The sequence below is a fragment of the Schistosoma haematobium genome, chromosome 7 (assembly GCF_000699445.3).
Source record: "Schistosoma haematobium chromosome 7, whole genome shotgun sequence".
NCBI lineage: Eukaryota > Metazoa > Platyhelminthes > Trematoda > Strigeidida > Schistosomatidae > Schistosoma > Schistosoma haematobium.
The window spans coordinates 19268323-19291658 of record NC_067202.1 but is presented as its reverse complement, the minus strand read 5'-3'; the positions used below and the strand labels follow the sequence as shown (position 1 = coordinate 19291658).

General features: G+C 34.7%; 1 protein-coding gene across 2 annotated transcripts in view; it reads left to right on the top strand.

Annotated features, from left to right (window-relative positions):
* The window catches only part of MS3_00009766 (uncharacterized protein), a 47658-nt gene that overhangs the window by 16741 nt on the left and 7581 nt on the right, over window positions 1–23336 (top strand). The window contains exons 3-9 of one of the 2 annotated variants that reach the window (XM_035733922.2): window positions 1734–1945; window positions 6417–6750; window positions 8566–8811; window positions 11417–11609; window positions 17073–17199; window positions 20146–20195; window positions 22746–22853. In XM_035733922.2, the coding sequence (XP_035590248.1) occupies window positions 1734–1945; window positions 6417–6750; window positions 8566–8811; window positions 11417–11609; window positions 17073–17199; window positions 20146–20195; window positions 22746–22853 (1270 nt within the window). The remainder of the gene's footprint in view (window positions 1–1733; window positions 1946–6416; window positions 6751–8565; window positions 8812–11416; window positions 11610–17072; window positions 17200–20145; window positions 20196–22745; window positions 22854–23336) is intronic. The other variant, XM_051218165.1, reaches the window with a different exon arrangement.

Genomic DNA, 23336 nt, shown 5'->3' with positions numbered 1-23336 from the left:
CAAAGGCGTGCGTGGAGGACAGCTGACAGATGCATTCCAAGTAAGGACCGGAGTCAGACAAGACTGTTTACTCTCTCCCTTCCTCTTTCTTCTGGTGGTCGACTGGATTATGAAGACCTCGACATCTGAAAGAAAACACGGAACACAATGGACAGCTCAGAATCAATTAGAAGATTTGGACTTCGCAGATGACCTAGCCCTACTATCGCATACACACGAACAGATGCAGATGAAGACAGCCAGTGTAGCAGCAGTCTCTGCATCAGTAGGCCTCAACATACACGAAGGGAAAACCAAGGTCCTCAAATTAAAAGCGGAGAACAGCAATCCAATCACTCTTGATGGCGAAACTCTGGAAGATGTAGAATCCTTCACTTACCTGGAAAGCATCATCGATGAACAAGGAGGATCAGATGCAGACGTAAATGCAAGGACAGCATTCCTACAATTGAAGAACATATGGAACTCAAAACAACGTTCAACCAATATCAAAGTGAGAATCTTCAATACGAGCGTCAAGGCAGTTCTACTGTATGGAGCTGAAACTTGGAGAAATACAACAACCACCATCAAGAAGGTACAAGTATTTATAAATAGCTGTCTACGCAAGATACTCAACATCCATTGGCCGGATACCATCAGCAATAGCCTACTGTGGGAGAGATCAAACCAAATCCCAGCTGAAGAAGAAATTAGGAAAATACGATGGAAATGGATAGGACATACATTACGGAAACCATCAAACTCCATCACGAGACAAGCCTTAACTTAGAACCTGAGGGGAAAAGAGATGTGGAAGACCAAGGAATACACAACGTCAGAAATTGGTAGCAGAGATGAAAAGTATGAATAGCAGGTAGAAAGAACTTGAAAGTATTGCCCAGAACTGGGTTGGGTAGGGAATGCTGATGAGCAGCCTATTCACCTTCACGAGTAGTAACAAGTGTAAGTAAGTAAGTAAGTAAGTAGTGTACTTCTAAACCTAGATTTCGAGATAATTAGCACTTATCAATTGGCCAAACATTAAATATATTAAACGAAATGTCCCTATAATAAGAGTTAATTCTAAGTCAACTAGTATTACATGAAGATCTTGTTCATAACTGATTGAATATCTCTGAAACTTTGTAAATAACCAAGTCTAATGCCACAAATTTTCAAAAGTCATCAGCGTGAATTTATTAGGATAATACAATAAGAACCGAGAAACTTTTCCGATTACACCATTTTCAACTGATTCCAAGTTATATAATTTACTCTTATGAGTCAAAGTAATTTTAAATTGGTTCTCAAGAGAACCAGACACCATCCAGACTTTCACGTGACAACCCATACAGTACAGCTCAATCCCGTTTAACAGAACTAGACACTACCCAGGCTTAAAATTTGTAACCCAAATAGTACGGCTGAATCCAGTTTCTGTCAGAACGAGACATTATCCAGGCTTAAACTTTATAACACGAGCAGTACAACTCAACCCCGCTTCATAGAAGAACCAGACACCATATAAGCTTTAACGCTACAATCTGAATAGTACAGCTCAATCCAGTGGTGCAACCACACAGATACTAAGCACTCTGATAGACTAACTGATTATGAAACATTATTTAACAAAATGAATGAAACAAACATTTCAGATTTATTCTATTCATACATCAATCAATGTTTTTTTGGTGTGTCTCTTTTTTTTCTTTTTTCTCCTTTTTTTTCTCTTATTTTGTTCCAACTATTAGTTCATCAAAGTTGCAAAGAAGTTTCTTCATTGGAAAAATACTTTCATTCACATTAATCTATTAAAACAATCTAATTATTCACATATTATAAATGATAACCCTATTGAAGACTATCAGAATACAATCCATTTGAATAGAATTGAAAATGATAATTTAAACAAAATAACAATTCAGAAAAGGCTAAATGATAAAGAAACTTTTGGATTAAATATGTATGTAATGATTAATTATTATTGATTTGTAATTTAATGTAAACTTTATAATGCAACTACATTTTAGATGGCCATTTTGTCTTAGTACGGGACTCTTCAGCAGTACGCATCCAAGATCTTGATCGCTTTAATTGACTCATGAAATCAACTATTAAATTACTACAATCTCCACAAAAATCCCCATTCTGATAATAATCATCATATGCTCACTAATGACTGGTTTCAAGAAGTATTTCCTGGAGTTCTAGTGAGGAGCCAATGACCAGTGGCGTTCACTCGGGTGTGTTGTGAGATAGTAAGTTACTGAAGATAATGGTGGACAGTTGCTCAATTTGGTGGATTGTTTGGAGACAGACATTAACACCGTTGGAATCCGGTCGGATCAGTGGTCTACAATTTAAGTGTCCAGTGCTTTCAGATTTTCCATAGTGACCTAGCTTTAATTGACTCATGAATTCAACTATTAAACTACTACAATCTCCACAAAAATCCCCTTCTGATTACTTTCATTCTATATATATCCAATAAAGGTCAAATTTGAGTAATTCGCACCCCTGCCCACCATATAAGTGTAGCTAGCATGTGAAGATTGATATAAAAGAGACATTTGTTCAAGTAGAAACGAGACTTAGTTACTTAAATCAAAGTATCAGTTTATGGTAAATCATCATTCTTATCGAAAACATGATTATTTTTAACATAAATTTGTAGTTAAACCACATAAATAATGAATTAGTAACCTTTCAATGATAATGATGTAATGGATTCAACATATAATTAATAAACTAAATTTAGATGCTTGAACTATTCCATCTCAACATTAAAGTCTAACTTTGATATGACGAAGAAAATTCACAGCTCAAATAGACATTTATCGGTAATAGTGAATTCCTTCATATTGATGATTTGACTATGAAGCTTTCGTTGTTATTCTAGATAATGTCATCGAGTAAGAGTCAGTACATTTGTTGGTCTACATATGTTAAGTTAGTACAATCCATCAAATTTCCTTATGACTGGTTATCACCACAAATTTTGTTATTGCCACGTGTTTTTTGTTCCATCTTGCTGTCTTGTTTAGTTGATCTTTGATTGATGAGTCTTTTCATTATGAATTGGGAGTTTGAATGTTACCCTGATAGAGAATCCAGTACTGTGTCTTACAAACTATTTTCAATTCAGTAATTATATTTGCGGACAGTTAATTGAACACAAATAGGTTAGCAGTGATACAGTTTCTAAAAATGTCAAAGCTCACAAAAATGTCGTGTGTGACCAACCCCAAGCAGCTAACCCATGGGCACTGTAGTTATCCTCTCAGGTCACGAAGACCACCCCTAACAGAATTCTTTTTCAGGTACCTGTAGGAGAATCCTTCCATAGTGTGGGTGAATGGGAAGTGCTAACCGCCTTCATACCTCTAACAGCGCTCGAGGTCACTAATTTCCCCCCAAATAATTCTTGATAATAATACTTACTACCTACTTCAAAATCTAGTTTCATTTAACATTCTTAACCTTCATTTGATTATAAATAATTTTAAAAGAAAAAACTTATTTGAATGATCATAACTATTAAGGAATAAGAAAAGATAGATAGTGGCTAGCAGTGGAATCTAGGACGCACATTTCATCCCGTTTGGGACTCGTCAGCCTTATGTAACTGCATCCTAGATTCATTGTTCACTTTGGGACTCGAACGCAGTACCGTTCGCTTCAAACGCCTTCATGTTATCCACTCAACTACTGAATCATGACAGCCACTCGTTTGTGCAATGAGGTGAAGTTTAATTCACTTGGTATTCTTTATTTGAATCTTCCCATTGTTGTTGGGTTACTTTCTTCTTTACTATTGATCATGAATATTAAACTTGTATAACAAATGCTACAGTAAACCGAATCATCTTTGTCAAGGTTTCATCAATTCTCATGATTGTTAGCCAATAGCATGTTACAAATTATCATTGTTACTGGGGAAATTTTTCTTCTTTAAATCATTCTCTTATAGACTATTCATTTAGTAGAAATTAAACCGATATACAATGTTGATCAACAGTACTACGGATATATCAATACATTTTTACGTTATATAGAATAATTAATAAATTATAATATAAAAGTTAAGAACGGTGAAATTATAACTTATGAACGATCTTTGAGAGATACTAGACTGACCTTGAAAGTATCCACCTAGTAACTAGAACCAAATGAGAGTTATAAGCCAGAGTATGAGGAATTAGAATGACGATTTACAGTTGATGGTTAAACGTTGAAAATTAGATTTAAAGTTTACATCACAAACTGATATCAGCTAAAATGCCAAAAGTCTATTTAACCAAATGGGCAAATGAATTTAGCGCCAAAATCCTAGACCTGGTATCTTAAATCTGATTGGTTTATTCATAAATTATAGTTTCGCCGCTAAAACATCAAATTCGGTAAAACTTGATGATTATAGTCTTTTTATATTATTTATAACTTCCCTTTAATGGTATAAATCTAATCAATTTATTGTTTAACTTAACATAGTTCTAGTTCTTTATTCAATATTACAATTAATGAAACTGTATATTATTGAATTAAAATAAACTTTTAAAGTAAAGCATAAACAATACATAATGAAATCTATGAATCATTCTAATTAAATTTCATATGATTGAGATAATGATAATAGTTGAATATATGAGTTGATTAAATCTAAATCATCATTGAAAAACCTGGAAGTATTGGATGGTCGTTTTGTCTTAGTATGCGACTCTTCAGTAGTTCACATCCACGATCCTGTGCGCTGCTATATCTAAAGCTTAGATTCTTGATATACCGCTAGGACCCTCAAAGTTTCAAATGAAAAGGCAGAAGACAAGTGAGATGGAATGTTACTCCAAACAGTGTCAAGTATGGTATAGAACTCTTAGGTATTTATAGTTTTTAGTAAAAATGAAATCATCATTATAGTCCTTCAATTCGCATACAGGGGGTCATTAGCATTTGTCCATTAGAGAAGCTACACGTAGGGATTCTGGAATATTCTTCCAAAATATGGTTAGATAGAATGTCTTCGGCTCTTTCTGAACTACTTAGAGCCTCCTCGAGTTAACCCGTGGGCCGTCCTCACACGCGAGAACGCCTAACCTCTAGATCATCAAGCGCCCAAGACGATAGGTCCTGTGTTCGAGTATAGTGTGCAGGATTGTGAATGCACACTGCTGAAGAGACCAATACAAGGACGAATCAGCTGTCCAATGTTTTCAGGTTTTCCATGGTGGCCTAACTTTAATCGACTCAAGACTTCAGCTATTAAAATTACTACAATCTCCACAAAACCCCCTTTCTTAATTATACTACTATTTGAAAACTCTTTGTTGATATTGCATAGTTTTCATTCATAAAATGATATCAGTATGTAGAATAATTGAAAAATCTGTGTTTATATAAAATGTAAAAAAACTTCTCTTAAGAAGCTTGTGACTTAAGGCTATATCGAGACAATTCGAACAGGATGCACATATGCCAACATGAGACAGATCAATTGCAGTCCTAAATAACAATGGGAAGATACAAGTAAAACAACAATAAGTGAATTTAAACTTCACCCCATTGCACAAACAGGTGGCTATCAGGACTCAGTAGCTATGTGAATAACACGATGCAGGTACATCCAGCTGACGTGTTTCAAATAGGACAATACACGCGTCTTGGATTCTACTACTAGCTACTATCTACCCATCTTTGCTGATAAAGCTTGTGATTTTAGGCGATATTGAGGCAATATGCACGAAGAACAATTACTTCTGTTTCATGTTTTTTTATCATTTTCACCCGGTGAAAAGCAAATTATAAAATCTCAAAACTCACTTTGGAAACATTCTGTCGTAAAGTTGATTTGTGTCTGGTAATAGAATTCACAACCAATTTTTGCTTTATTTGCAGCTTGTCAAATAAATATATACTTGTAATCGAATGTTGATATTCACAGCAAGACTCGAACCTAGTACCTTTCAATTCATAATTCATTACATTATTCACTGAGTTACTGAGTAGAGATAGCTAGTGACAAATTCTACTTCTTCCTTCTTTCTTTCTATTCATGACCGATCAACATATGAAAGTATTCCTTTTTGCAAAAAGAACTAAGGCATCTTACACATTAAATTTAATGGAGTTATATTTCCCACGCAGGCTGATATTAGTCATAGGTTACGATTTATTATCACTACATATCTACTAATTGATGTTGGAGGTTGGACCATACAAATACAAGTCCTATAGAGAGCGGGATTCTCTAGATGATTGTATAGATCAGGTTTTCTAGATAGTCAAATTGGTTATCTCAGTCATCCAATATAATCTTTAGTATTAGGTTGATCTTCAGTAAATACCCTTTTATGCTACGTTGAAATACTGTCATGAGCTTAAACATGTTTTTTTGTTATTAATCTATGTACTACTTATTTGATTTATTTTAATTTTAGACAACATATTAAACAAAAAGCTAATAGTTTAAAAGAACAAGGTAGAAAAGCTAAAGTCTATCATGGTTATCCTATTTGGACGGATACTAAAAGTGTTATACAACAATTTTCAAACAGAATATCATCAAATTCCACTACTCATTATCATTTATCACCATATAGACAATGTGATTCGCAAAGTGATCTATTTGATCCAATTTATTCAGCAATTCAATATCCTTTGAAAGATACACTACAATCAACACATTCATCATTATGGGATCATTCATCAGTGTCAGTTCATCAACCATATGCGAAAGATCGTCTTCTAGTTAGAAATATTTGGACAAGTCAGGTACTATGATTGATTTTATTTCGAGTATACACTCACAATGTATACTAGCATTTTGTGTAATATATTGAACTATAATGTTACCTGTTACTCACCCTTTCAATTGACCCTCAAAACTAGATACTGATTCCTCATTTGAAAAAAATGAAATTAATAACCATATTCTTAGTAAGCAAAGATGGATAGTGGCCAGCAGTCGAATCCACGACGCGCGTGTCGGTACTGGGTTTGAGTCCCAGAGTGAACAACAACTCTGGGATAAAGATACATCCAGCTGACGTATTCCAAATAGTACGATGCAAGCATCCTGGATTCCACTGCTAACCACTATCCATCTTTGCTTAAAAAGCCTGTGACTTAAGGCTATATCGATACAATTCGAACAGGATGCACCTATGCCAACATGGGACTGTTCAATTGCAATCCTATATAACAATAGGAATATACAAGTAAAACAACACAAAGTGAATTCATATTCTAAGTGTTATATATAAATAGACATCGGTATTTTGTAAGCAATGGAACTATCGGATGCACTGTCGGATTGAAACATTTAACATTCAATTAATAGAACTCAGTTCCTAATTCTATTTTACGTTATGTGATTTGAATTATCATACAAAATGAGTAAGGAACTATTGAGTACATCTGTTTGTGTTTAGAAAATAAGTTGCACACGCACACACATACAAATGTTCAATCTTATTCAATGTTCCAGCTTAAGTAAGCAGTTTAAAATGACGTGTTTATGCAGATTCAGTTCATATTGCCTCATGTTTTTTTGATTTCAATTTAGTCGTGATCATCAATAGAACACAACAGAATAGTGATATTGAGTAACGATAGACTTGTTCACGTATAGTATTGATCTGTTTGAACACATAAACATTGATGCAAAGGGGGGGCACCAAATACATATGCTTCACACAATAACCATGAGGCCTATAGCATTTATTATTGATCTGTGTGAGCGTCGTGATACTGCTCGCGTTCCCAAACCGAAGCATGTGGTTTCGTTTAGAGGGCCACATCCCAAGCCTTTGACCTACGGGTCTAATCCACAAGGCAGTGAAGCAACGTCAGGAGATGCAGTCCTATGCTAGCCGGTGACCAACAATAGGTTTATACACCATTTGTTTCCTTCAGGATACTGGAGCCCATGTCCATCATTGATTTGGAATAAGGGTTTCCCGACTTCTCTAGGTGGATTCTCTATATCCACTGATCTGGTTAAAGCCCATACCGGACATTCGCTTTTCATAAACAACACTCCTGGTGCAAGAAGCCTGCTTTCTACTGAATGTATTTAACTATTTACATAAAAGTAAAGCGTACAGTCGCTTAGACAAGTAGATACATTCCAGTGTGATTAGTAGAACTCGATTAGCAACAAATATTAGATAGATTTGTATTCGTTAAATCTCAGCTACAGAACAATAAAATCTTGTTGAGGTGTTTTGCCATCAATCGAAGCTGTAACTAAGACCGGAAAGTACTGAATAACTGTTTCGTTCTAACATGAAAGTTTTCATCAATTCGTGATTACAACCACATCAAGGGTTCAACCTTGGACCTTTTGTTCTCACGAAAAATACTCAGTCTCTTTACCATTGTGTTGATATTCAATACCTCAAATCTCTTCTATTAGAGATACAAAACAACGATCAACGAACAACGATGACCATCTTAAAGCCAACATGGTTTAACAACCTCAACCATAACTTTTCATTAAAACTATGACAATGGGGCATTTTAATGATCTGGTTAAGACGTTTCACTCGTTAATTTATTATTTTTTTCCATGCATTATCATAATAGGATTCAGTTGTCTCCGATGCACATGTCTATTGTGAGTTAATTGAATTGAAATCCAATAAAACTCACTATCAGACTAACAAGAAATCGGATTCTAGACCATTTTATAAAGATTATTCGTCTTGTAGTTTACGCTCATATGAAAATCAATGTTTTCAAGATGTTATCTCAGATAAATGTTCAAATGAACAACCGCCAAAATTACCACATCGAAATTATGGAGAAAGTACTTTGAATATGGTTGCTAATGTAAGTTTTAGAGAAATTTATCATTCTTTCTTCTTTGTTAATGAAACATATTTTGACTGCCAGCTCCTTTTATTTGATTAGTCTTGCAAATTGAACGCTATATTCGTTTCCTAAGCTATTCTGTAACCCCCCAAGCTAGAACTATACAGCGACCTGAACAACGAGAGAGAAGACGCAAAATATGAGAGAAGTACTTTACTCCAAGGTTCATTTCAATTCAGAAAATATAGGGTGTTTTTAATATTTTAAATGTCCTTCGGTTGCTCGAAGATTCTGGAATGCTAATTAACATAGTAGCTGTATAGCAATCAACATGTGACGTTTCACTTCCTTGATATTTCTGGTTAACGCTTCAAGTGAACGCTGATTGGAGGAAACGCTTCTTAGTGTTTCCTGATCCTTGCTTATCTTTTGCAAAAAATTTTCTGAATCACCCCAACAGGATCATCTTGATTAACTCCTATAAAGAATAATGAAACATTGTTTTTGATCACCTAATGAGAGACCAGCTTAGCCTCTGGATAAATCCTTGTTAGTGTTGTCCTTAGTCCGAAAGCTACATTTCCGTCCATTTCATAACCCTTGAAACCAGGTTTTTCTCAGCCGTAGCATATTTCACTTCCTTTGTTACAGTTGATCTATGTTTAGTTATTAAATTTTGTGGATAACCGTTATCAAGTAATTAACGTTTGCCTATGGCGCATTCCTTTTTCACTTCTACCCACTGAACATAACCTGGATAAATTGTTAAACAGTGCTCTAACCAAAGCTCTTTTGTAATTTATCGTACAGAAGCCAAGAAAGTTCAAATATACCCGGCTCTATTTGCCTTTTTCATAAATATATTTCTCCGATTGCCTAACTGAATTGCTTTAAGCACCAAGATTTAGGAAATGAAATATGCTGTTATGTTCTCATTATGATGTCAATTTCATGTTACTGATGTGGTTGTATGCCCGGCTAATCATCACGTGATTTATTCGCCAATTGAAATGCGATTTATACAATCTCAGTACTATCCCAAACCAATGACACTCAACCGATATGACCAACATAGTGTCTTTATTAATCCTTTTTTTCTTGTAGCCCTTCCAGTTGAGTCCAGAATGCCAATACCAGCTTGCACTACGTAGATCATTTATTTCAAACTTCATTTCAAACAGACCAAATCATACTATAAAATAGGAAATAACATTTATACAAGATCAAGCCATAAGGTGGCTGTGAATGTGGGAGACTGTAATTAATAGACTGGACATAACTCAAGGACGCTAAATCGTATAATAATAATCTATAGGTTAAAATAAGATGCATATAGATATACACAATCAAGTTACTGAATAGTTATACAATAAGAATGTATTGCATCATATTAAGTCATTAATAGTTCTACGAAGTTACCCGTAATTTAATCTTCACTAGGATATAACAGTTACAGTATGCTCTGTTGAAAGTTCCAATATACAAGAAGTATGTCATTCATCATTGAATACAACAAATGTATCTCTTTTTTTAAACTTTTCTTTAAAAACAATCAAACAATTTTATTTCGATAATGTAATGAGAAGACGACGTTTATCAGAATTGACTGTCCCCATTCTCGGCCGCACCAGAGTATTTGGGAGCTAATATATCAATTTGTAATAATGATGATATTGTAGTGAACGAGAATATCAATGAGGAAAACCGAATGTAATTGAACACAAAATTACAGAACGCCTTAGTATAATCTAAGAACCATTCAGTAAACAGTTCATTTGCAAAATGTCAATCAGTCGTCTCAGACTTCATTCTTCTTTCGTTTTCACACCAATCATTCTTTGTTCTCGTTCTCTTCTCTTAGAGCTTCTTAACATTCTACCATCAGGCATTTCGCTTTCAATTAATAATACGTACTACTTATGTCTGTCGACATCAGTAGTACACACTACAAAATAATTGTCCAAAACTCCATTGTTTTTTTCTAAGTTATTTATTTATTTATTTAAACAGATAAACACAGGTGCAAGAAGGCACCAAATATATATGCGCCACATAAATCATTCGGTTTCTGTGAGGACTAGGATACTACCCGGGTGCTTAAACCAAAGCAGGTGATTTTTATAGGGAGCCACATCCCGAGCCTTCGACTTGAAGGTTCAATTCTTAAGGCAGTGAAGCAAATGTATTCCCATGCTAGCCGGTGACCAACAATATGTTCATACACTATTTGTTCACTCAGGATCGTGGAACCCATGTGGACTAATGATTCGGAATCAGGGTTTTCCAACTTTCGTCGGTAAACTGACCGTATCCACCCACCCGTTTAAAGTGCCGGACATTCTCTTTTCATCCTTTTACTTTTATAAACAACACCCACGCCTCGAGAAGACAGTGAGTAGGACTTCTCTGACAGTATATGTATGCCTGTGAACATATGAGAGTATTGAGAGAGAGAGAGAGAGAGAGAGAGAGTTAACTCTCCCCATCCTTAACTGTACCAGGGTATTCGGGGGCTAATACATTAATTTGCAATAATAATGATAATCAATAATATATTTATTTCATTATAAATTTTATTTTTATTTTTACTTCTTTCTTGTTTGTTTTTTTCTGTTTATGACAGTTACGTTTATGGGCAACAAGAAATAAACAAAAATTTTTAAAAAATTTACATAAAATCAATAAATTACATAAACATGTTTATTCTATGTCAGATATGACATGGAGATTAAATAAGAAACGAAATATTTATGATTTACCTTTATATAAAACAAAAAATTATACAGAACAATCATCATTAAGAACATCATATCGGTGTAAGTCACTTTTTTTTCTGCTTTTTCTCCTTTTTTTGTTTTCTTTATATGATCAGTTTAAGTATGGAACAACATTCTTTGAATTTTGATGACGTTTTGTTCTCTAAGCTGGGTGATTTGGTCGTGATAGAGGTCTACCTGAAGTTTGTGCTGATGATGTTATTCAGAAGAACGATGAATGCTCCACAACTAAACCATCAAGCACAGAGATCAAAACTCCATCAAAATCATCTACCTGACCTACAAATCTTCTCCATTATCCCAAAATCATATGAAAGTAGTGTGCTTTTACTTACCTACTTACTCCTGTTACTACTCGTGAAGGGGCATAGGCCGCTCATCAGCATTCTCCATCCGCCTGTAGCTCTTCTAGAGTTACTGCCGGTCCCAAGCCCGGGTAAATGTGGAGGGTTGTGCTTGGCGTTAGCCACCCCATCCCGTAGGAAACTAACTCGCTAAAAAAACGCTCACCAGTATGCTTTAAACTTGTTTAATATTTGTGATATACATTTTTGAATATAAAACTCTTATTCAGTATTTGTAGTTTTTATATCAAAGAATGAATTCAGGTAAATAACTTTTGAAAACTAAGAAATATTGAATAATTGTTTCATTTTAGTATGAAACCATTCAACAATGGGCATCTATAATCCAATTAGTAATAAAATCTTGGGTCTATAGATATAAAAGGAGAAATAGCTGTTCAGTGTCAAAGTAGTAGATCAGTGATGTAAAGCTACGAATTCACCGATCTACAGAACTTCCTCTATACTTGTTAAATATGTTAAACTTCATTTAGATTATGCGAAGTCCTCATACGCTAACACTTCACACAATATATCATTCTACTGTGAAATAATCCAACTTGTAATCTAACGAATGATCTCCTAGTTTCAAAAGACGTTTAACCTGGTTGGCGTTTTTGTTAGCAAGATTTTTTTTACGGGATGACGTTGCCGACCCCATGCCCAAACCTTGTCTTTTACCTGGGCTTGAAACCGGAAGTAACTCTAGAAGAGCTACAGGCGGAGTTTTCAAAAGAGATACGATATATAAATGACATAACTGGACTCAAATTTCATGTAACAAGTTTTCTTAGTGTTATGCAATAAAAAGTCTTTTCACTGTCGTCATAAAATACATGACTTTCAAGTGACTATCGTATAGCATTAAACTGAGAGATATCATATTTGAAAAACTTAAAATCTAATTTATCATTTCTTCCTTGAGTCAATATCAGAAGTTAGCTGTCATTCTAAGATTAAACAAAACCTCAATGAATGGTTATAAATAGTAAATTCGGTACATTTCCACGTGAAGAAGGCGCGGACTGGCAAAGCAAAAGCAACATATCTACAATTAAAGAACGTCTGGAACTCAAAACAACTGTCTGTCAACCAACACTAAAGTCAGAATTATTAGTACAAATGTCAACACAGTTTTATTGAGTGGGGCGGAAACTTGGAGAACTACGAAAGCAATCTTCCAGAAGACACAAATGTTAAATAACAGTTGTCTACGCAAAATACTTCGGATCGGTTGACCAGATATTATCAGCAACAACCTACTGTCGGAGAGAACAAACGAGATCCCGGTGGAGGAATAAATCAAGAAGAAGCGCTGGAAGTGGATAGGACACACATTGAGGACAGCACCCAACTGCCTCACAAGGCAAACCCTCATCACATGGAATCCTCAAGGCCAAAGGAAAAGAGGAAGACCAAAAAACACATTACGCCGGGAAATGGAGATCGACATGAGAAAAATGAAAAAGAATTGGATGGAACTGGAAAGGAACGCCCAGGACAGAATGAGTTGGAGAATGGTGGTCGGCGGCCTATGCTCCATTGGGGGTAACAGGAGTAAGCAAGAAAATTTTTAAGACTAAATCTAGCTGTGCCTTTATTTAAATGCTTTAGGTCGGTTTTCAGTAAGATCATCATTTTATGGGTGATATTGTGATGACGAAGAATATTTATAGCTCAAGATGCAGATGTTTCAGTTGTTGAGATCTCTTAGGTGAATAAATTAACCGTGAAGCCTTCATCGTCTTTCTAAATAATACTGTCAGAGCGTACTTAAAAGAGAAGTTATGTATTGAATTTTAAGACGGTGGAGAAGATTTGTAGGTAAGGTGGATGACTTTGACGGGGTTTTGTTCTCTGAGCTAGATGGTTTGGTCGTGGAGCATTCATCGTTCTTCTGAATGACATCATCAGCACAAACTTCAGGTTGAAGTGAAGTAGTCGAATTTGATCTATTAATACTTCTCTACAACTGATGAAGCTCTTGTTCTGTTAGCCTGAAATTTGGTTCGTTTTTACCAGTAACTACTTGGTCCTTGTTTGCATGTTTGCTATGGTTGTTTTCTCTTCCGACCAAAACCCTGACAATACAGTTGTTATTCCTTTTTCTTGTTAGTTGTTTAATTAGTTTTGATGTATCTGTTGGTTAGTATTAGGTAAGAGTACAAAGCTCAGAAAAATCCTCTGGCTTTCCTTGAGTTCTCTCTGTCCAATATTTCGACGTTTTCTGAGTAGACTTCAGGTCTACATTTGTCCACATGAATTGATATAAGTAAATCTTTGCAATGATGTTTAACAGCCAACTGATGTTCACTTAGACGTAGATAGAAAGGGCGCCTATTAAATTCACAGTTGCCACTACTTATCTTACGGATTATGTTCAAATTATTTTCGTTTATCATTGTATCTTTTAGTTTGTATCGTTCACAACTATTCCTAGTGGCTATAATAATCTGCTTGTGATCTCAGGGATGTTATTCCTCTATGGGATGAAGCTATCCATTCGGTAGTTTGATAAACATTTCTTAATCAAATTTTATGGGCAGTCAAAATACGTCCATCAGCGATTTTATTTCATTTAACCCTGTAATAGCGGTGTTGTAATATATCTTTGCTCTTTTTTAAAAATAGTGTTTGGGTACAGTTTACTTTGTGAGCTACGGAGTTGTCACCATTGTATCTGAGTATATGATTGGTATGTGTTCATTGCAGATTTCGTTGAGTTACAAGTTTTTCCCCTTGGTTCTGATGGTCATCATCCCCAAAAATGTTAGTTTGTTGTCTGATTATCCTTTGAATATGTATATTTTGTCATTGAAGATGTTGTTCATTAAATTGTAAGCTACATATCTACCATCGTCAAAAGAATCAGCTGGGAAGCATTTACAATTACTTATTATCACAGTTTTGGTATACTATCATCCTCAAGCGTAGCCTCGCTAGTACTATAGTGAACGAGAACACGAATGGAGACAATGAAATGCATTTGAATTCAACATTGAAGAATATCCTAGTAAAATCTGAGAACCATTCTGTGAATACTTCCGTTACAAAATATCAATCAATTGTCTCAAGCTTGACTGTTCCTTTGGCAAATACCAGCCAATCATCTCAGACTTCTTTATTCTTATATTTTCATACCAATTACTTTCTGTTTCCGTTCTTTCTTTCTTTCTCGACCTTCTGCTATCAGATATTCTAATCCTGACTGTTGTTACATACTACTCATGTTTATATCAGTGGCACATATCACAGTATGTTGTTAGTTATTCAGAATTTATGTGACTCACCATAAAAAGCAACTATGAATCATGACAAAAAAAGCTTACTAACTTTGGTTTGTATAACTCTAATGATCAAGACATATGTTCAATTCATTATTGCATAGAGGTTTTGTAATTTACAATCAACTACTTTTTGTCATAAAGTCATCATACTTTCATGTAGTACGTAAAATGAATGAATGAATCACTGACTACATTTCCTTGACCACTTTTAAATAGCAAATTTATGTCAATTAATCATGTTTACTATATCACAATTGAATTTCCTATAAGCTTAATACATAGGTAATGATGTTTATATTCAATTGACTTGATGACATGGTATTTATGACTGAATGTCATTAAAAACACCATAATGATTATTGAAACTCAGCATGATAATTGTCTATTTTCTTAATGACTATCAAAAACATTGATGACATGAAACTGAAAGTACTGATTTGATTCAAAAAGTAGTAGTAGTAGTAGTAGTAGTAGTAGTAGCAGTAGTAGTTTTGTAAGTATCCATTCAACTTAGTTTGAACGAATCGCAAAAGTTTTTCAAAATTTTGTAAAAAAACGAAAATGAACTGTGACTTTCATGGTTTTGTAGTTGAATACAATACTGATAGATTAGACTTAATTTCACTAACCAATTGAAGCTAGACCAACATAGAAAACCTGGTAGCACTGAATGGCCGTTTTGTCCCACTGTGCGACCCCTCAGCAATGTGCATCCACGACCCCTCCTCGCGTGATTCGAACCCAGGACCTATCAGTCTCGCGCGCGAGCGCTTAACCTTTAGACCACTGAGCCGGCATCAGATAGTGTTATTGTCTAACTTCAACTAATTCACGAAGTTGAGCGACACATCAACTTACTCAAAAAAATAGAGTATTATTTTACGAAATCATCTTACTTACTTACGTCTGTCACGTGTCGTCGAGGTGCAAAGGCCGCTCAACAACATTCCCCTTCGAACTCTGTCCTGGACAGTCCTTTCTAGTTCTTTCCAGTCGCTGTTCATTATTTTCATGTTTGCCTCTGATTTCCGATGAAATGTGTTCTTTCGTCTTCCTCTTTTCCGTTGACTTTCAGGATTCCAACTTAGTACTTGCCTTGTGATGCAGTTTGGCGATTTCCTCAATTTATGTCCTATCTACTTCCAACGTCTACTACGAATTTGCGTTTCATTTGGAAGCTGATTTACTTTCTCCCACAGCAGGTTAATGCTAATGGTATCCGGTCGACGGACACTGAGAATCTTACGTAGACAATTGTTTAGAATTACTTGTACCTATTTGATGGTGTTTGTAGTTGTCCTCCATGTTTTTGCTCCGTACTATAGAACTAACTGTTTCGAGGTTTGTATTGAAAATTCAGACTTTGCCGTTGTTTGACATTTATTTTTAGTTCTATAAGTTCTTCAAGTTTAGCTCAGGTGGATGATTTTGATGAAATTTTGGTTGTGAGCTTGATGGTTTGGTTGTGGAGTTTTTATCGTTCTTCTGAATGACATCATCAGCACAAACTTCAGGTAGAAGTGAAGTGTTCGAATTTCTGTGATATGGTTCATAGCTTGTCCTGTAGGTCTCGATGTTGATTGGTTCTTGTTGACAGTGACAGGTTTCAGGTCAACTCCATCACCTAATCAACAAATCTTCTCCTTCATCTCATTAACGTAGATCACTTGAGATGAACATCGAATTTCTATATTAGAATTCATTGAATTACATTGCACTAAATATAAAAAACCACAGTCTTAGTGATATACTACAAACTATTTAGTTATTGTCATTAATGTTCCATGGAATTCGTTCATCCATAGTAACCGAGTAAAACAAAACACTAATCCGTGCCTTATATTATTTACTATCCATTATTCTTATTATAGATCATAAACACAAAAATTTGGGGAGTAGAAATTCTGTAGAAAAACCTAAAGATTACGATGAATTAACTAACCGAAATACAAGATCAACTTTTTCTGAAACTGATATCGTTTCACTGGAGAATCTTAAGTATGTATTATATATTACTGATTATTGTAGTACTCTAAAGTATCTGCTTTTTTTACAAGACCCTTGATCTCTAAGTCTTGTGACATAATTCATATTATGAGTTTGGAAGCATTTTTGCATATAGTGCTTGTGATCTAAGGCTATATCGAGGTAATCCATACAGTATGCACATATACCAACAAGAGATTGATCAGTTACAGTCCTAAACAACTACATCAAGTGAATTTAACTTCACGCAGGTGGCTATCAGGACTCAATGTGTGAGTGGATAACACAATGGCGTTTGAAGCAAATCGTACTGGGTTCGAGTCTCAGAGTGGACATCAAGGCTGAGATGTAGGTACATTAAACTGACGAGTCCGAAATAGGACGAAACGCGTGTCCTGGATTGATCTGTTAGCCATCGTCCATCCATCCATCGTTGCTTACAAAACTTGTGATTTAAGGCAATATCGAAGCAATCTACACAAGCATGCACATATACTAATAAGTGACTGATCATTTACAGTCCTAAACAACAATGAGAAGATTCAAACAATAAATTGTCCAACCAAATTAATCACAATATAATTTAGTATAAATCAAAATGTATCATAGAAAATCTTTTATCATATTGATCAATAGAAAAAAGATATTCACGCATATGATTTAAACAATTCCCACTTATATCCCCATATAGAAACATAGAAACCATTAGTGATACATTGAAATGATAAAATCAAATTATCATTGTCCTTCAATGAATCCACTCTGTTTCTTTACTTCATCACAAATACTACAGTTGGATACTTGTATTTGATAGAAGGTAAATATTGAAGATAATTCACATGGATTATTATTAGTATGATTATAACCTATAAGCATTCTATGCAGTTCTTCAATGGAACATCAAATGTTGATGTTGATAATGAACATACAATTTGTATCATTTCAACTACAAACTATTTCGTTTCCCTTATGATTATTATTCTATATGAGAAAGAGCATGTATTGTACCGTATGAATGTACTATTCCCACAGTTATAAATTATAACTAATAACAGGAAAGAATATTCTAATATGTTCCCTTCAAATTCAATGAGAATTAGATGAAGATATAAATCAAAGATAATTAATGTGAATAAATCGATTCACTATTCAATCTTTCGATTGTTATTAGGAGTGGAATCTGGAATAATCATTATTAGCTTTATTCAGTATTATATTCTTGGTATAAGAGAGAATTCTTAGTACAATGTATTTCAACATGTTACCATTTCTTGCTTCTTTGTCGATCCTGACGATAACTTATTGAATGATGGTCAGTTAGGAGTTAACAGTTCAGGAATCGACATCTGAATCGTGTTCACTCCTTTCAATGGATATCGCCAGCAAACATAATGTCTCTGATTAGGCTCTTTTTTAACCTGTACAATGAAAGGTCGTAAACTTTCCATAAACGTACCTGAATAGGTTATGCGATTAATAAACGTAATGAAGTGTTAAAGCAAACCAAAAATAGATAACTTGTTGAAATCTCTAGATAACAAGAATAGGTAGCCCAGGTATTTAAGCAGGCCAAAACGAGTCTATTATATTTATACCATTGGACAATAACATAACTTTCCACATTTCTAACTTTGATCCATTTATACTTTGATCACTTGATCATTCAGTATAATCTGTAATAACATTTTACCGCCAGACATGGTTGAACTCCACTAGCCATGAATTTTCATCGTAAATGAGTGCACAATTAGTTTCCAATTAAGTCGATCAAAACAGTCAACTAAACATAAAAGTAGTGCGAAAGTGGTCGGTTTATGGATTCTCATCAAATAAAATCATTGATTAATTTTAAAGTAGATTGTTAATTCCTGTTGAAACCCGTAAGTTAAGAGTACTCGCAATTTTGTGTCTTAAGTCCTTAGCTCTGATCGAATTCTAGTTATCAAGTTTCTCTCCATTTTGTTCAACATTGAGATGCACTTTATTTTATATTGAATGGTTATAAGTAACAACAAGACATGCAATTAACAGACATAATTTCAATAGTTGAGATCATGTTTCAATTGAAGCTAGACCACCATGGAAAACCTGGAAACACTGGACGGCCGTTTCGTCTTACTGTGGGATTTCTCCGCGGTGCTCATCCGTGATCCCACACCAAAGAGACGTGAACACAAGACCTTCTGTTTCATGCATGAACGCTTAACCTCTGGAACACTGAGTTGGTTAATGTCTAACTTCAACCACTCCATGATATTGTGCGACCATCCACCATTGTTTTCAGTCAACAACTGCTTCACAGCTTACACTGTTGAACTTCACTGGTCACTCCTTCTCACTGGAACTTCAGGAAATCCATCTTAAAGCCATTTACTGGTACGCTTTGCTAAGGAGTCTCATACTAGGACGAAACAGTTGTCTGACGTTTCCATTGTTTTCAATAGTGGTCTAACATTGATTCATTCATGATACCAATCTAATTAAACATTTGTTCATGTCACTATAAATAGTAATATTATACAACATATAATTGAATGCTATTAATTGTCATAAATTTATGTATAATCATTATATTTACATAAAAAGTCGCTCAAAATGACCAATATTACCTATGCATAAGTAGCGATGTTAAGAAGGTTAATTGGTCGGTAGACAAGAACGGTTACATATATGCATCCTGGATGACTTCTGTGGCCTTCGGAGATTCATCAACAGGATTTCAGTCCACAAGTGGTTGAGGATTTCTTTGCGTTGTTGTGAGGACTGATGTTCTAGAATTCAAACCTTCAGTTTCTTTCAGTAAATGAGTTAGTGTTTTTAGCTGCTTTTCATCTTTCATCGTCGGTATTTATTTTAAGATTTTTTTAGGGTTGTTTACTCTTCATCGAAGAATAAATTTTCCAAACTGCATTCATTCTCAATATATTTTTCATTTCATTATTTTTTATGCAAATTAAGTTTACTTAATATTTGGGGTTCACAACAACGGCAGGATCCGATAATTTCAGGTATGTTTTATTGAAAATAATTTAACGTTCATTAGGGTGAATGTTTAAATGTTTTATGGATTTAAAGCTCATTTTCATTTGTTCATTTAACTATCTGAGTCACCAGACAAAAAACTTTAATTATTACTTACTTATTCCTCGTAGAGGAGCATAGGAAGCCTACCAGCATTCCCTACCCAACCATGTTCTGGGCAATACCTTCAAGTTCTTCCCACCTGCTATTCATCCTTTTCATCTCTGCTACCAATTCCTGACGTAGTGTATTCTTCGGTCTTCCACATCTTTTTTTCCCTCAGGTTCTAAGTTAGGGATTGCCTCGTGATGCAGTTTGATGGTTTCCGTAATATATGTCCTACCAATTTCCATCGTTTTTACCTAATTTCTTCTCCAGCTGGAAGTTGGTTTGTTCTCTCCAACAGTAGTCTGTTGCTGATGGTACCCAGCTAATGGATGTTGAGTATCTTTTGTAGACATCTATTTATAAATACTTGTACCTTCTTTGATGATTGCTGTAGTAATTCTTCAAGTTTCAGCTCCGTATAGTAGAACTGTTATGACGTTCGTATTTAAGATTGCGACTTGATATTGGTTGACAGTTTTTTTGAGTTCTATATGTTTTTAAATTGTACAAAATGTGGCTTTTCACTTTAATTATGAATATCACTAATTGAATCTAATTAGAATAGTTCTGGAAAACAGAAAACACAATAGGGTTATTTTCTCTTATTGTCAAGTCCTAGTCAACTTTACCATTAAATCCACTCAGGTCGTAAGATATCGAATCTGGGACAAATATGATCGATTCCAATGATTTGTGTTTAGCTAATACCAATTAAATTGGATAGAAATTAAAGATATAAAGCATTGGTGGCTAACTCAATGGTTTAACTTTAGGTTTTATTAATTACATTCGATTTCAAATAATGCAGTTATTAAGATACTTAAAGTTGAGTGTAGTGTCGTTTATTATGTTAAGTCAATATAACGTATTCTAGTTTCTGAACAGACAAACGATCAGTGAAACGAAGCGAAGAAAGAGAAGTGAAATGGCATGCAGTGGAGAAAGTTGTGTGGACCGACTCGATTTAGTCAACTGTTAATCAATGTTTACGGTCACACAAAAATAAGCTACAGGCATGTGCCAAGTAGGATAAGCAGTGTACACACACATTCGCTGATATAAAAATAGTCAGTATTGATAAGTGAATAATTAACAAGGTCTAAAACATGACTCAAGAAGAATGGATAAACTGGAGAAGCAGCATTGCAATGGTTCAGTACAGACTTCCTTCGACATACTGACAAACTCAACAAATTCAAGATAAATCTCAGCAACAGGTTCCAAGCCTTACATGATCTATTCAAAGAAGAAGAATAAACTATTATGGAGAACAACTGGAAAGGAATCAAAGAAGCACTAACTTCAATGTGTTAGGATGTGCTGAGCCTCAAGAAGGATCATCATAAGGAATGGATCTCTATGGAAATCCTGCAAAAGATTTGAAAAAGGAAGAACAAGAAGATAGCAACTAACAACAGACGAAAAATAGCAGAGAAAGTCATGGCATAAGCAAGTGGAGAGAAGCATTTGAGCCGTCAAGAAGAAATACAAGGATGACCTAGCAACGACAGCTGAAAAAACTGAGAGAAAGAAATATGAAACAACTACATGTTATATGGGCTTAACATAGCAATCGACACTACAAGCGCATATTTATAATCATATAAAAGGTTTAACGAAATACATTTACATTCATCAAATTAACGGAACCAATCAACGTTTCATTTTCAAATTAGAAAAATGAATATGGGAAGTTGTGACCTCAGATAAGTAACCTTCACGATAATTTCAAATAAACTTAATATTGAATGGATAGATTGTTTGTAATGATAATGTAGTGAACGAGAACACAAATGAGGAAAATCGAATGTATTTGGACATGAAATTACGGAATCTCCTATGAAATCTGAGAACCATACAGTAAATAAATGCAGGCGATCCGTATCGGGTAGAGACAGGTATCTACCTCAGTACAATGGAAGGTGGACGCGCAACTCGTGGATTGGTTGAGGTTAGACATTAACATCGTTGGATGCCGGCCTGCTCAGTGAGTTAGGGGTTAAGCGTTGTCGCGCAATACAGATAGGTCCTAGGTCTGAATCCTGTCAGCGAGGTCGTGGATGTGAAATGTTGAGGAGTCCCACAACGGCCATCTAGAGCTTCCAGATTTTCCATAGTGGTCTAACATCAATCGTTCCTTGATGTCAATCTAAAACTTAATACTCTTCAAAACTCCATACTGACAGTAAATACTTCATTTGCAAAATGTCAATCAATCGTCTCAGACTTCATTGTTGTCATTCTCTTTCTTCGGTCTTCTTAACCTTCTGCCACCAGACATTTCACTTTCGATTGATGATACATACTACTTATATCTGTAGACATCAGTAGCACACACTACAATAGTAAAAAATATAGAAATTTAATCTTTGATATTTTATATATTTGATATAAATTTTCACTATTCTTATTTTTACAATTATCATTAGCTTGCCATTCTAATGAAGCTTTTTCTTTGGAAGCAAATATACAATTAACAAAACAGTCGACCAACTTCAATGATAGATGCAGTAATCTTAGACATATCGATAGTGAATGTAAGCCATCAAACATTATTAAAAGTTTTATGTTATAGTATATTATTGTCATGAATTATATGGTATTTTCGGATGAAGATTCGTTCTCTGAAATGAGACCAAAACTCTATCAGAATCAACCTCTTGAGCTACAAATTCTCTCCATCATCTCATTATATGGTACTACGACTAAACAATGAAGTATCTCTAGAAAAATACTAGAGTATGTTACGGGAATTTGTTCATACAAATGTGACATACTAAACTCCGTTGCTAAACCTAGAATGCAGACCATCTTGAAACTTTAAACTTAATTAAGTTCTCTACTTGATTATAGCTAATATGATATATAACTTCAGTAATCGAACTCGTAAAGCCCACAGTCACAAATTAAAAAAGAAAAGAAGCATATGTTGAGTAACTGTCGAAAGAGTAGAGAAATAACAGGTACATTTATAGTTTTTGGTCTAGGCTATAACATCAATATAATCCAGTCGATCGGCA